The following is a 14,441-nucleotide window of genomic DNA, read 5'->3' as shown; positions in this document are numbered from 1 at the left end:
GCGGGCTCCGCGGTGCACCTGCCGCTTTGCGGGCTCCGCGGTGCACCTGCCGCTCTGCGGGCTCTGCCGCTTCTGCGGGCTCCGCGGTGCACCTGCCGCTCTGCGGGCCCTGCCGCTCTGCGGGCCCTGCCGCTCTGCGGGCCCTGCCGCTCTGCGGGCCCTGCCGCTTCTGCGGGCTCCGCGGTGCACCTGCCGCTCTGCGGGCTCTGCCGGGCGCCGGGCTGGCGGGGCCGGTCCTCCCCCTCCCTCCCCGGGGGCTGGCGGGGCCGGTCCTCCCTCCTCCCCGGGGATTAAATGCGGAAGTGGGCGCCGTTTCCCCACTCCTTGCGCCAGAGCCCGGCCGTTGGGAAGACGCGCCACCGCCTCGCGTCCACCACGAGCTCAGCATCCCCTCCGCTCGCCCTCCCGCTCCCCAGGCCCCGCCCCGGAAGCCCGGCCCGCCCCCGCCCAGACCCGGAAGTGAGCGCCCGCCCCGTGGCCCCAGGCTCCGTCCCGCGCCGCCGGTCCGCGTTCTCGGTGGTAGGTGCTGGCGGGGGGCGCGGGCTCCGCCCTCGGGGGCGCGGGCGCGGGGCTGCAGGGGCTGCAGGGGCTGCAGGGGCGGGACGGAGCCGGGGCCGCTGCGCGGCAGGTCCCGCCGGGACGAGCCCCGCAGCTCCGGCTTCTGGCGGGACCGGCGCGGGAAGCGAGGGCGGCCCGCCGGGTTCTGGGGCCGGAGCTGAGGTCAGGGGGCTGAGACAGGTGGCAGGTAGACGGGGGCGGCGCCCGCGGACAGAGTGCGGTGCGTGTAGCGGAGCAGGGCAGGGCCTGTCACAGGGGAAGCGGCCCCCACCCCGGGGATCGGGGATCGGGGGGCCCGCTGGGTCCCCGGCTGCACGGCCCGGTCCGGCCTGGCCCCAGCTGTGCGCGCCCGCCCTCCGCAGCCGGCCTCCCGCTGAGAGTGTGTCCGCGCGGCCCCGGGATGTACATGCTGGTGGAGACGCTCTCCAGCTCCCGCCTCCACCTAAAGAGGGCGCCGGGCATCCGGTCCTGGTCCCTGCTGGTCGGTAAGGGTTTCTTCCCATATTTCACCCCAAATAAAAAACCTAACTTTAAAAATAGGTGAAGATGAAACTCACGCTTTCCTTGTTTTACTGCCGACCCCCATACACAGCCGCTGTCCTGTTTGTTTTCATCCTGTCTGTGCTGTGATGGATGATGGGTGTCTGTTTTGCCTTGTTCACCACTTGACATCCTTTAGTTAACACGGAAGGCCCATGTTACCCTACACATACACTTTTAAAAACACGTTTTTAGTGATTTTATAGAGAAGGGAGAGAGAGAGAGCAACCTCGACTGGCTGCCTCATGCCCCCCTGCTGGGGATCAGGCCTGCAACCTCATGTGCCCCCACCGGGAATTGAACCTGTGACCCTCTGGTGCATGGGACCACACTCAGCCAACTGAGCCACATGGCCGGGCCACGTTCCCCTTTCACTTGCTCTTGCGCACCTGCTCACAGGTACCTGCTTTGCCCGAAGGCCCATGTTCTGTTTCTCGCACACGTGGGAGAGGCTGCCCTGGCCTCCATCCCCGTCGCTGCCCATCAGAGGGCTCTGTACACCTGGGCAGCTACCTGGTAGCCTGGATGGCGGGTGTAAGCAGAGCTGCCTGCCTCCAGCCTTTCCTTCCCATGACTCTGCATGTGGCTCCTCCGTTTTTCTCAGCTGATATGCTGTGACCCTTTAGTAGTCCTGTCTTCATTCCGCACTTGACACTGTTGGGGTAACGCCCACGTTGGGCTCCTCCGTCCGGGATGGAGGTGGGATGGTGGTGGTCAGGCAGCAAGGTCCCTGCTTCCTCTCCGCAGGAATCCTGTCCATTGGCCTGGCGGCTGCCTACTACAGTGCAGGTGAGAAGCCGCGCCTGCTCCCCACGACCTCCTCGCGCATGGAAATCGGGGAAAAGAAGGAAAGCCTGTCACTCCGGGCCCACCGAGGCCTGGCCTCTGGGAACACCGCCCGCCCCCTGCCTCCGGGGGCACGGGGACAGCCACACTTCTGTGTGCCTCACGCCCAGCACTTCTCTTGTATCCGGGCACTTTCCTGGGTCTAAAAACGTTCCTCCAGAGGGTGCCCTCTCGTATCTGCGTAGGCTCGCTGCAGGGTGAGCCGTCTTCTCAGCCTCCTCCTCCCTCTCCCCTCCACAAGCCATGCTGTGATTGGCAGAGACCGGCTGCCCGTCTCCAGGAGACGCCAGGGGGAGCGCGGACGGAGCTGGAGGGGTGTGTCCCACGTGGCCCTGAGTGACAGGCAGAGTGGCCGTCGTGGGAGAGGGACCCCTGCGGGCCCACCGCCTGTGCCTCTGCTCTCACGTGGCCGCGTCTGTTTGTCCCCAGACAGCCTGGGCTGGAAGATCTTCTACGTCACCGGCTGCCTGTTCGTGGCCGTGCAGAACCTGGAGGACTGGGAGGTGAGGCCCCGGCCGCCCGGCTCCCTGCTGAGACAGCGCCGGGCTCGGTGCCTGTCCTCACTGCTCCTGGGCCACGGCGTCCTCTGGAGCCGTTTTTCCCCTCGGAGCTCCTCGTGGCTGTTCCTAGCCAGATCCTCTCCTCCCGAGGTCGCCGAGGCGCAGTGACACGGGCCGCCTCCTCGGGGGCCACCCTGTCCTTGTCCCTCTTCACGGTCCTTTGAGCTGCCTGGCCCCGTGCTGCTCTGACCTGTTCCCTCGCTGGGTGACCTTGGCCCCTGACCTTGACCTGAGCACCTGCCTCAGGCCCCAGGCCCCTGCTCACACCTGTCCGGAGCCTCGGTCAGGCGGCAGGTGTTTGGCTGGCAGAGCAGCGTGGGCGCTGGCCTTGGGTTCTGACTGGGATGGGAAAGGCGAGGGCGGGACCGTCGGCGAGCCAGGCCCTCCCGGGATCGTGTGGGCGGCTCCTGCCCGGCGGCCAGCAGCCGGTGACCCCGTGGCCGTTTCCAGGAAGCCATCTTCGACAAGAGCGCCGGCAAGGTTGTGCTGAAGACGTTCAGCTTGTACAAGAAGCTGCTGACCCTCCTCCGAGCAGGCCACGACCAGGGTGAGGCGTCGGCACGGACGGGACGCGGGCGACCCGGGGCTGGGCGGGGGCAGCCAGGGCTGAGTGACGGCTGAGTAATCAGGGTTGTATCCCACCCATGGGGGGACGTGGGGACCCCTCCACATGGCCCGGCCACTCAGGCTTCAGCCGCTGAGATGAAGCAGAGGGACGGGGGACAGGCAGGCCTTTCGGGGCCACGTGGGCCAGATGCTCCTTCTCACCAGCCTGGCCATCGCCCGGCAGCTGCAGGACCCTGCACCGTGGCCCCTGACCTGTGACTCCGGAGGTCGGGGTCTCGCCCGTCTCCTGGGGTTCGACCTCGGACACGGTGGCCGACGCTTTCTGTTTATGGCCAGCGTGGCGTGGTCCTCTGCAGAGCGGCCCGGAAGGGACTGCCCACACCCAGGTGAGGGACGCTGCCCCTGACCCGCCTGCCCTGCCCTGCCCCCCAGTGGTGGTCCTGCTGAACGACATCCGGGACGTGAACGTGGAGGAGGAGAAGGTGCGCTACTTCGGGAAGGGCTACGTGGTGGTGCTGCGCTTCTCCACCGGCTTCTCCCACCCCCTCACCCAGAGCGCCGTCATGGGCCACCACAGGTGAGCGGGGACGGGCGGGACTGCCAGCCCGGCGGGGCCCTCGCCCACAGCCACAGACCACCCGGCCCCTCGCCCACAGCCAGACCTCCCGGCCCCTCACCCGTCACCACAGACCGCCCGGCCCCTCGCCCGTCACCACAGACCGCCCGGCCCCTCGCCCGTCACCACAGACCGCCCGGCCCCTCGCCCGTCACCACAGACCGCCCGGCCCCTCGCCCGTCACCACAGACCGCCCGGCCCCTCGCCCGTCACCACAGACCGCTCGGCCCCTCACCCGTCACCACAGACCGCCCGGCCCCTCGCCCGTCACCACAGACCGCCCGGCCCCTCGCCCGTCACCACAGACCGCCCGGCCCCTCGCCCGTCACCACAGACCGCCCGGCCCCTCACCCACAGCCACAGACCGCCCGGCCCCTCGCCCGTCACCACAGACCGCTCGGCCCCTCGCCCGTCACCACAGACCGCCCGGCCCCTCGCCCGTCACCACAGACCGCCCGGCCCCTCGCCCACAGCCACAGACCGCCCGGCCCCTCGCCCGTCACCACAGACCGCCCGGCCCCTCGCCCGTCACCACAGACCGCCCGGCCCCTCACCCGTCACCACAGACCGCCCGGCCCCTCACCCGTCACCACAGACCACCCGGCCCCTCACCCGTCACCACAGACCGCCCGGCCCCTCGCCCGTCACCACAGACCTCCCGGCCCCTCGCCCACAGCCACAGACTGCCCGGCCCCTCACCCGTCACCACAGACCGCCCGGCCCCTCGCCCGTCACCACAGACCGCCCGGCCCCTCGCCCGTCACCACAGACCGCCCGGCCCCTCACCCACAGCCACAGACCGCCCGGCCCCTCACCCACAGCCACAGACCGCCCGGCCCCTCGCCCGTCACCACAGACCGCCCGGCCCCTCACCCACAGCCACAGACCACCCGGCCCCTCGCCCGTCACCACAGACCGCCCGGCCCCTCGCCCGTCACCACAGACCGCCCGGCCCCTCGCCCACAGCCACAGACCGCCCGGCGTGGCGGGCACAGGGGCAGAGGGCTGGGGAGGCTGGGGCAGGCGTGCCACCACCACGAGGCGATGCCAGGGTCCCACAGGACAGGCAGAGCATGGGGGCCTCCAGGGGCTCCCGCAGGACCGGGGCGGGGCTGGGCCAGGTGAGGATGGGGACGGACGGAAGGTGCCGGTCCGGTGGAGAGCTCTCGGGTGGGCAGTGCATGGTTTGGGGGAGCGGTTCTGGTCTCTGGGTGCACCGCCCTCGTGGTAACCACCTTTCTCCGGTGCTGCCGGCCCAGTGACGTGGAGGCCATCGCCAGGCTCATCACCAGCTTCCTGGACCTGCACCGCCCGGAGAGCCCCGAGGAGCTGTCTCCGAGCAGCGACAGCGAGGCCGAGGGCCCCGCCGAGCAGGGCTGACCCGGCACCCGGCGCGGATCCATGGGGCCTCAGCAGGCCAGCCCCCCTCACCACCCAGCGTGTCCCTGGCAGCCCCCCGCCCTCTGCGCACAACCACACCGGGCTCCACAGACCTGCCTCCTGGAGCCCGGTGGCCCAGCCTGGTGGTGTGGGTGTGAGTGGTGTGGCTGGTCTGGGCTGACCCACCCCACAGCCCACCAGCTGGGCATGCTCCAGCCTCTGAAAGGGGAGGGGAGCGGGCTCCCCAGGGCAGGGCCTGAGGCTGGTGTTCCCACCCCCGATTGGCTGGCCACACGTCCCGGGGAATCCGCTGGACCAACCAGAATGTGTTGGGCTGTCTGGGGGCGGACCCCCTCCCCTTCCTGTCCCATCCCCTCTGCTGGGCCACGCCCACTTGGCGAGAAGAGGTTCTCCCAGCCTCCTGCCCAGGTTCAGGCTGGGACCTCTCTGAGAAGACAGACCTGACAGCTGGGCCTGTTTGTGGGGCAGGAAGTGGGCCGCACCCACAGAACTGGGCACCGAGCACCCCAGCCGGTGCAGCATGTGGGGCTGCCGCTGCCTGGGGACACGGACCGCAGTCTACGTTCTCCCTCAGCGGGGCTGCGCCCACCTGGGCTTGGGAACGCGTTGCTGGACCTGCTAGTGGGTTCCACGTGAGCCCAGGGTGTGCCCCCCACACACACACCCAGGGTGAGGGCCTGCCCATCCTTCACCAGAACTTTCAGGGCAGTCCTGAGTGTGCAGGACTGCCCTCCTGAGGCTGAGCAGCTCCGGGCGGGGGCAGGCAGGCAGGCCTGAGCCCCGCCCCGCCCCCCGGGACTGTGGGCCCTCGCCGGCCCTGTGAACACCCGGCGGTGAGAGGCCACGCTCCTGCCAGCACCTCTAGCTTTTCCTCCTTTTTATTTCACGAGAATTAAAGTTCTACGTGCAGATCAGTGAGCGGGTCCCTACGGGCGTTTCCTTCCTGGTGCAGCCGCCTTCTCCCCCGGTCACCTCCGGCTGGGCCTGCTGCCTGGCGTCCGGGCGCAGCAGGAGGAGGGTGGGGCCAGACAGAGCTGACGGGTGTGGGAGGCCCCTCCCCTCAGGGGCCCTGGTCGGCATTGTCGGGGCCGTCGGGGCTGGCCGGTGGGGGGCTGGCCGGTGGGGGCGGGGGGCTGGCGGCCTGCAGGTCCTGCAGCAGCGCCTGCAGCTGCTTTAAGCTGGGGTGCACGTTCTCCTGCAGCCACTCCTCCACGGCGCCCTCGGGGAACACACGGCGCAGGGCGGCCGCCAGCTCATGCGCGAGGGCGCTCCACCTGCCCAGGAGACTGACACCGGCAGGGGTGAGGGGCCCACGCTCCGAGCGGCCGTGCCTCAGTCTACCCACCCGGGCCCCGGGCTGCCGCACTGCTGGGAGTCAATGACTGAGGACTCAGTTTAACTCCTGAACCTGGGGTTTCCCTAAGACCTACACCATCAGCAGTGCCCAGCACTCTTGCAGCGGGACGGTCTGCACAGTGCCCAGAGGACTGGCTGGCAGGACCCCGTCTCCTTGGTGCCAGGGAGGACTCGGGCTCATGCCAGCTGTGGGCCCGGTGTCTGGCTCCACGGTGAGCCTGGGCCCTGCCCGGTCATCTGTCACCTCCCTCCTCAGGCTGGGCACACCTGGCTTCGCTAACGCTCAGGGGCACCTGAGAATCCAGGCCCGGGAGCCACTGGCCCCGAGCGCTGGCCCCGAGCGGCAGAGGCGCCCGTCCGGGAGGGCGGGAGGCACGGCTACCTGAGCGCCTGGGGCTGGATGTGCTGGATCATGACCGGGTGGACGAGCTTCCGCCGGCGGTGGTAGTGGCTGAACCAGCCGGTCACGTACCTGGGGGAGAGCCACACGGTGGACACAGGGACGGAGGTCGCTCAGTGTCTCCTGGACACTGAACAAGTCGTTTCCCCAGAAAGTTCTGGTGAAGGATGGGCAGGCCCTCACCCTGGGTGTGTGTGTGGGGGGCACACCCTGAGTGAGGATCCCTGAGTCAGCTCCCCCTCGGCCGCCCCCGTGCCCCCGCTCACCTGTCCCTCTGCAGCACCTCGTTCACGGAGCTGCGCAGGTCCAGGCTGACGTGCGTGACGAGGGCCAGGATGTCGCTGCCGGGGAAGGAGCCGGCCCCGTCGCTGCACAGAGAATCGGGCGCTGAGAGGGTCCCCGGCGTGGGGGGAGGGGCAGTGCTGAGGCGGGGGGGGGGGGGGGGGGATCACCTTGTGACATCGGCGACTTCCATGGTGGGGATCCCCAGCAGGTTCTGCACCTGCGCCTGCACGTCCTCCGAGAAGCCGCCTGGAGCCAAGCAGGTGGCAGGTCATCACCGCCCTGGGCACTGACGGCTCCGGCGGGAGACGGCTCCCCAGCCGCCCGCACCCCAAGGTCCCTGCAGCTGAGGCAGAAGCACCTTCCTCCCCAGGTTCCCCCAACTTCCGCGCCTGTCTTGGGTTTGGGCTTGGACGCCTGGGCTGGGCGGGGGGGGGGGGGCGCTGAGGAAGGCCTCGCCAGCCCCGCCTCCGGGGGGAGCGCCTTACCGTGCAGGAGCGACTGCAGACACACGGCCAGGGACGGGATGGCCACGGGCAGCAGCTCGCACAGCACCGCGAAGTGGTCGTACCTGAGCCCAGGAGGGGGCGCTCAGCTCGCGCGCCCGCTCCGTCCGGCTCCGAGGCGGCCTGAAAGCCGGCTGCTGCCTCCGGGTACGCCCTTGGCTCCCGGGTGTGCAGGCCCACCCGCCACCCAGCCTGGCTCAGCGCTCTGGGTCACCACCCTGGACCCTCAGAGTTCGGCTCAAAGGCCCTGCCTCCAGCTGCCCTGGGTGCCAGGGCCACCTGGCCTCTCCTCTGACCCCAATCCTAGATGGCACCTGTGGCCAGGACCAGGGTCCACTCATAGCTCAGGTTTGCAACTGGCATGAAGTAAAGAGCCAGTGTCCGTCCGGTCCCCGCTGAGTGTCAGCCGCGTGTGGCCTCACGGAGGCTGTGGACTGTGGACAGGCACGGGGGTCCCAGGGGGGCCAGAGGGCAGCCTGCCTTGGGCAGAGTGGGGGCGGCTACAGGGTGTGAGGGGCCCTGGCTGCTCCCCCGCCATCCGCACAGCATCTGCCCGTCCCTCCTGGTCAGAGGCCCAGCGTGTCCCGGGTGGCGAGGAGGGCGGGGTGTCCTGGCCTCGGGCGCTGCCTCACCCTCCAGGACGGCCCCGAGCACCCTCACCTCTGCCAGCCGGTCAGGACGATGCCCTGCAGGGTGTCTTTCTGCCCCTGGGCCGCCACCTGCAGCCACCGCAGGTTGTTCTGGAGGTGGTACTCGACGGGGGGCAGGGCCTGGCTGGGCCCCGTGGCCCCCTTGAAGGCACTGGCGGCCCACATCCGGGGGAAGCCACTCTTCCGGTACTTTTCCATGAGGAGGACTGGGGAGACAGCGCGAGGTGTGACGGGGCCGGGGCCGGGGCCGAGGCTGAGGAGGCTGCGGCCACCAAGCCGGCCACACGGGTGGGAACCACGGAGCCCACACACGGCTGGACGGCGCCCCCTCGGAGCCCACCTCCCGCCCCACGGGGACCCGGTTCACAGGCCGCCCTGTGAGGACCGGCCGCAGGACACGGGGCCGCTCCCCGGGACCCGGCCCCGGCAGAGTCTGCGGTGAAGCAGAGGCCGGTCAGGCTCTGAGGAGCCAGGAATCAGGCCCCGTGTCCCCCCCGGGGCGTCAGGTGGCGGGGTCGACCCAGCGGCTCGGTACTGACCCTTGCCCTGCACGTCCAGGTCGGCCCCGTAGTCCCAGAGCACGGGCTCCACCAGCTGCGGCACCCCGGACGCTGTGGGCGAGAGGCTGTGAGTGCCCGGCCGGCGGAACGGCCCGGCCCCGGCTGCTGGCCAAAGACGGACACCGCCATCTTTCCCAGGACACGCTCCGCACTGCTGCTCTCAGCGGAAAGGCCTCAGCCAGCGGCCAGCAGCCAGCAGCCCTGGACGGCCCGGCCCCGGAGCCGGAGCCGCCGGGCACGGCCCTCTGCACGCTGCCCAGCTCCAGGCCTGGGCCCAAGAGGCACGTGCGCTAATTGGATTTAATTGTAACAAACCCGAGATCAAACCCAGGTGGCCACTTGGGTGCTGGCGGGCCTTGGGAAGGTGGGCCCCCACGTGGCTCTGGCCAGAGCTGTGAGTGACCACACCAACCTCCCGTCTCCTCCCAGAGCCTCAGGCCCGAGCGCCGGGCTGGAGGGGCTGCTGCTCCCCCCCCAACCCCCTCCCCACCTCCCGAGGAACCTCACCCGCATCCGGGCAGGGCAGGCCGGGGAGGCTGAGTGGGCGGAGCCAGGGGGTGGGAAGGGAAAGCAGAGCTCCCTGTGGCCCAGCCTCCCACCCCCAGGGCCAGGGCCCCGGCCTCATGGCCGCCCAGGTGGGACCCAGCGCTCGCTCCCGTCCTGCCAGGGCTCCGTGGCTCTGACTGGACTGTGGGGAAAGCGCCGCGGTGCTTGTATCAGTCCCCGAGCGGACGGGCTCAGCGGCAGCCGGCGTCTCCGCCGTGGACGCCCGCTGACCTGACAGCTGGTCCTCGGGGATGTCCCGCAGCATGTCGTCCCACACCAGCGGCGTCGTGGCCGGGTGCTGGGTCCGCACGTGGCTGGCCACGGCCTTCACGTGGGACAGACACAGCGCGGCCGTGGTGTTCTGCTCCTGCTGCAGCCACTGCCTCGAGGCCTCGCCCTCCCCGAGGTAATAGACCTGGAGGAGGGAAGGCAGGCCGTCTGCCTCCGGACCAGCCCGCCCGGGAGCGACCAGGCTGCCGACCGGGGTCGGAGCACCCAGGCAGGGGCAGGGGCACCGGCAGGGAAGGGGGCGGCAGTGCAGGGCAACCTGCTGCCTCGCCGGGACCTGAACTCCCCCTCCACAGCAGCTCGAGGGGAAGAACCAGACGCCCCCACGACCAGCCCTGCTCCACCGGGCGCGTGGACTATTTTTCTATTTGAGAGCAGCTGCCCCGGGGCAGGGGATGGCCTTGAGGTGAGACGCGGGGCCTGCGGGCCTGGAGGCAGCCGGACGCAGCACCCACCTCGTCGCAGCCGATGTGCAGCCAGCGGGCTCCGGGGTGCAGCTCCAGCACCTGGTCCACCATGGCTCCCACCAGTGCCAGCGCCTCCTCCTTGTGCGGGTTCAGGGTGTTGGGGAAAAGCGCCACTTCCCGGAGGTGGGCGAGCGCCCGGTGCTTCAGCACGAACTGCGGGAGGGCGGGTGTGTGTGTGTGTGTCACACAGGGAGAGAGGCTCATGCCAGGACCCGACAGGCCGCGTCTGGGTCTAAACTTCTGTCCACAGGGGCTTCTGAGAACCTGTCTCTGCAGCGCCCACTGCGCCCCCGAACCCCGCACCTGGGCACCTTCCCGCTCACCTCCATGTGCCCGAACGTCTGCACCAAGGGGACCACCTCGAGCTCATGCGCAGCGGCCAGACGCAGGATCTCCGTGACCTCGGAGGGGCTGAGACAGGCCAGCGCGCTCACTGCCGGCCCTCCACCAACGCCCCGGGCTCCCCCGGGGAACTGCGCCGCTAACACCCCTGCTAACACCGAGAAGCTCCACAGGCGTCCTGAGGTCTTACAGACGCTCCTGCCCTGGGATCTGGGCTGTCAGGGCCTCAAGTGACATTTGCTTTTTACCAGCTGCTCTCGCCCAAACCCTGGACGCTGGAGTCGCTGAACCAGGACTCATAGGACAGAGCAGGTCGGCAGGCGGACCCCAGGGCAAACTCCCCATAGGATTTAGTCGTGAAGTCCTGCCCACACCCCCGTTTTCTCTGCAGGTGGCGGCCGGGCAGGCAGTACCTGTAGGCGTGCGGGGCCCTCAGCAGCCTCAGGGGGCCGTCGTAGGGAAACGTGTCTTCATACTCGATGAGGAGGCCGTTGGCTCCCAGGGCACTGAACAGCGGGAAAATCTGGGGGGAGGGCGTGAGGAAGTGACCACGGCGGCACTCGGCGTCTTTAGCTACGGACACAGGCCTCTGCCCATACTTCCCCCGGACGCGTCTCCCCTGGACGGTGCACTGTGTTATGTCAGTTACACGTTCTAATGCAGTGACACGTTCAAGGCTGAGCCAGGGGGAGGCTGGGCCAGCAGGAACAGGCCGCCCTGGGCACCGGGGACTGGCAGGGCTGGGGTTGGTAGTATGCGGCTGGAAGGAAACTTAGAGGAAGTGGGGCCTGGCTGACGTGGCTCAGTGGTTGAGTGCCGACCTACAAACCAGGAGGTCCCAGTTCAATTCCCGGTCAGGGCACGTGCCTGAGTTGTGGGCTCGATCCCCAGTGGGGGGCGTGCAGGAGGCAGCCCGATCCATGATTCTCTCTGGTGTTTCTCTCCTCTCCCTTCCTCTCTGACATCAATACAAATTTATTAAAAAAATAAAATGGGAGCACAGGTGTGACTGGTCCTGGCTACCTCACAGGTGTCCTTCCTCTCCCATTAGGCCATCTTTGTTTCTTTTCTTCTTCTTTTTTTTTTTAAATATATTTTATTGATTTTTCACAGAGAGGAACAGAGAGGGATAGAGAGTTAGAAACATGGATGAGAGAGAAACATCGACCAGCTGCCTCTTGCACACCCCTACTAGGGATGTGCCCGCAAGCAAGCTACATGCCCTTGACCGGAATCGAACCTGGGACCTTTCAGTCCGCAGGCTGATGTTCTATCCACTGGGCCACACTGGTTTCGGCTCACCATCTTTGTTTCAAAGGAGATGAATCCTGCCCTCAAGGTTCCTAGGACGAGGCCGTGTCTAGGACACAGAGCTGGGACTCCTTCCCGTCTGGCGCCACTCGGGGTGACACGGCACCCTGTGGGCACAGGGGAAGGCCCCGCAGACGCGGAAACAGCAGCCTGTGCCCCGGCGAGGACCGTCTGGGGCTGGTCTGACGTGGCCCCTCCTGCGGACATGACTGTCCCCGCGCCTTGCTCTCGTGTCTGAGACGTTCTGAGACAGGCTGAGGGGAGGAGGGTGTCAGCTGAGGAAACACCAGCTATGAGGCGGCACACAGCTGGTAACTGGTCATTAACTGCCAATTACAAAACCACGTGCAGCCTCACCTCCTGTCCCCCGCGTCTGCAAAGACCCTCTTTCCAAACCGGGTCCCGGTCCGGGGGCCAGGGGCCAGATCGGAACGTGTCGCTTGGGGGACACGTTCAGCCCACGGGGAAGAGGCTGGGGGGCTTCTTCACCGTTTTTCCTTTTGCTCCCCTGGCTGCCCTGTGACCTGCCAGATCCCGCAGCGGAGGTCTCAGCACACACTGCTACAGGCCACTGTCCACACCCTGAGGCCCCCCCGGGGCTCCCCTCGAGGGAAAAGGGGCTCCCACCTCCGAGAGGTACGAGACCTTGGGCGGGGCTCCTTTAAGGTCCAGGTGCACAAATCGCATCTTGAAGGGCGAGGAGTCCGACATCTCGCTGTCTCCGTTGGGAAGTCACACGACCAAGATGTCTTGTTGGGCCCGTCCTCCTGGGGGAGAGAGTCAGCGTTAGGAGCAGGGTCCCCTGCCTTCTGTCCGGGCCTGCTCTGCACAGGGAGGCAGCTCTTCCTCCAGCACGGCTCACACGTCAAGGCGGGCATCTCCTGGCGACGGAGGGGCCGCTGCCTTTCGGGGTGACCTGGCCCTGGTTCCCTGTAAGAGGCTCTGGCCTGTGGCAACAGGCCTGCCCGCAAGGAATTCTCCCGTCCTAAAGGCCCTCGAGAACAGGCAGGGGTCTGCAAACACTACTTCAGGCCCCACGATACGTCTTTGTAGAAAGTTTATCCTCTGTTTTGTTTTTCTTTAGATAACACCAAAAATATTGACATTTCTAGAGCTGGTGTCAGCCACTTGTACGAAGAATCTGCAAACATTTCCACTAGGTCAGAGAAAACTGCCCCGGATTTAAAACAGGCCATTGGCCCTAACCGGTGTGGCTCAATGGATAGAGCATTGGCCTTCGGACTGAAGGGTCCCGGGTTCAATTCTGGTCAAGGGCATGTACCCTGGTTGCGGGCACGTCCCCAGTAGGAGATGTGCAGGAGGCAGCTGATTGATGTTACTCTCCCTCTATCCCTCTCCCTTCCTCTCTGTAAAAAATAATATATATATATATATATCTATATATATCAATAAAATATATTTTAAAAATAAAATAAAATCTTACAAACCAAACCAGTTTTTCAGGGAATAGGTTGAAAAGAGGCCTTGCACATGATCTCACTCATCTAGAGGAAATGGTGAACAACATAGACTGATGAACAAGAACAGACCGAGATAAGGAGCCATGGGTCAGACTGTTGGACCTCAAAGGGAGGGTGGGGGTAAAGGGAGAGATCAACCAAAGGACTTGTGTGCACACATATGAGCCTAACCAGGGGTCAAGGACAATAGGGGTGTGGGGGCATGAGTGGGGGGGGGGATTGGAATGGGAGGTTGAGGACAATTATGTGATACCTTAATCAACAAAGAAATTAAAATAAATAAATAATAAAAGAAAAGAGCCTTGCGAGCTGAGAAATCTGCTTTGGTCATGTGTGCATCTCATATTCAGACAGAAATCCTGTTACTCCTGTCTCCATGGAGTAAAAAGAGCGGACACGTGAGAATTATTATTTTTTATTATTGTTGCTTTTTAGAGAGAGAGGAAGGGAGAGGGAGAGGAACATTGATGCTTTCCCGATGGGCTGCCTCCTGCACGCCCCCCGCCGGGCACTGAGCCGCAGCGGTGCCCCGAACCCGAACCTCCCGGCTCCCGGCGGAGGAGCAGGGAGCGGCGGCCCCGCGTCCCTCCGGGAGGAGCCTCAGGCACCAGGTCCTTCCAGGGCCTGGGCCGCTCGCGGTTCTCATGGGACCACAGGCCGGTCCGCAGGTTTGTCGCCGGTGCCCGCGGGCTGAGTGGCCTTCGATGCGCTCCCGCCCCGGTTTCAGAATCGCGGGGCGGAACTCTTTTCAGGTCAGCAGATCCTGGAAGGTTTCCTTCCTGCCGGGCCCCCAAAACCCCCACAAAGCCCCCGCGCACCCCGCACCCCGCACACCACACCCCCCACACCCACATCAGCAAATGACTCACCTTCCGACTTAATTCTCAGGAAGGAGCCTCCTGGTCATCTCGGCTTGTTCAGAATCGTAGGGTCCTAACAGGGCAGGTTCCCACCCCACTCCTCACCCCGAGGCCTCGGGGTGCCACTGAGCACGCTGTGCCAGCGCCCAGGGTGGACAGACCGGAGGGCGCGGGCCCTGGAGGAGGCGGGCCCCGGGGAGGAGGCGCGGGCCCCGGGGGGAGGCGCCGGGGAGGAGGGACGCGCTGCAACCCGGAGGCTCGGAGCTCCGGGGTTCCAGGGGGGCGGGGAGGGACGGGAGCGGAG

At 66.9% G+C, this 14,441-nt stretch overlaps 2 protein-coding genes across 3 annotated transcripts; one reads left to right on the top strand and one right to left on the bottom strand.

Annotated features, from left to right (window-relative positions):
* Nucleotides 1-444: 444 nt before the first annotated feature.
* On the top strand, nt 445-6,011 carry LOC118704567 (cytochrome b-245 chaperone 1). The gene is made up of 8 exons (XM_036412383.2): nt 445-516; nt 921-1,043; nt 1,846-1,887; nt 2,374-2,447; nt 2,955-3,051; nt 3,504-3,648; nt 4,947-5,147; nt 5,197-6,011. The coding sequence occupies exons 2-7, from the start codon at nt 959-961 to the stop codon at nt 5,065-5,067; spliced, it is 564 nt and encodes a 187-aa protein (XP_036268276.1). The 5' UTR covers nt 445-516; nt 921-958; the 3' UTR covers nt 5,068-5,147; nt 5,197-6,011.
* LOC118704507 (hexosaminidase D) lies at nt 5,951-14,355 on the bottom strand. Of its 2 annotated transcripts, none has more exons than XM_045572279.1 (14): nt 14,147-14,355; nt 12,424-12,563; nt 10,899-11,008; nt 10,467-10,554; nt 10,132-10,296; nt 9,620-9,803; nt 8,822-8,893; nt 8,293-8,488; nt 7,615-7,697; nt 7,297-7,375; nt 7,111-7,212; nt 6,827-6,916; nt 6,227-6,374; nt 5,951-6,190 (listed from the first exon to the last, which is right to left on the bottom strand). In XM_045572279.1, exons 2-14 carry the CDS (start codon nt 12,505-12,507, stop codon nt 6,149-6,151), a joined length of 1,443 nt encoding a protein of 480 aa, XP_045428235.1. In that variant the 5' UTR covers nt 12,508-12,563; nt 14,147-14,355; the 3' UTR covers nt 5,951-6,148. The 2 variants fall into 2 exon arrangements, with proteins under 2 accessions (XP_045428235.1, XP_045428234.1); XM_045572278.1 differs by having other exon boundaries at nt 5,951-6,173; nt 6,210-6,374; nt 14,147-14,354.
* Between the last annotated feature and the right edge of the window lie 86 nt (nt 14,356-14,441).

The sequence above is a fragment of the Pipistrellus kuhlii genome, unplaced genomic scaffold (assembly GCF_014108245.1).
Source record: "Pipistrellus kuhlii isolate mPipKuh1 unplaced genomic scaffold, mPipKuh1.p scaffold_m20_p_44, whole genome shotgun sequence".
Lineage (NCBI taxonomy): Eukaryota > Metazoa > Chordata > Mammalia > Chiroptera > Vespertilionidae > Pipistrellus > Pipistrellus kuhlii.
The sequence above is the reverse complement of the archived record's forward strand: the minus strand, read 5'-3'. Positions and strand labels throughout refer to the sequence as shown.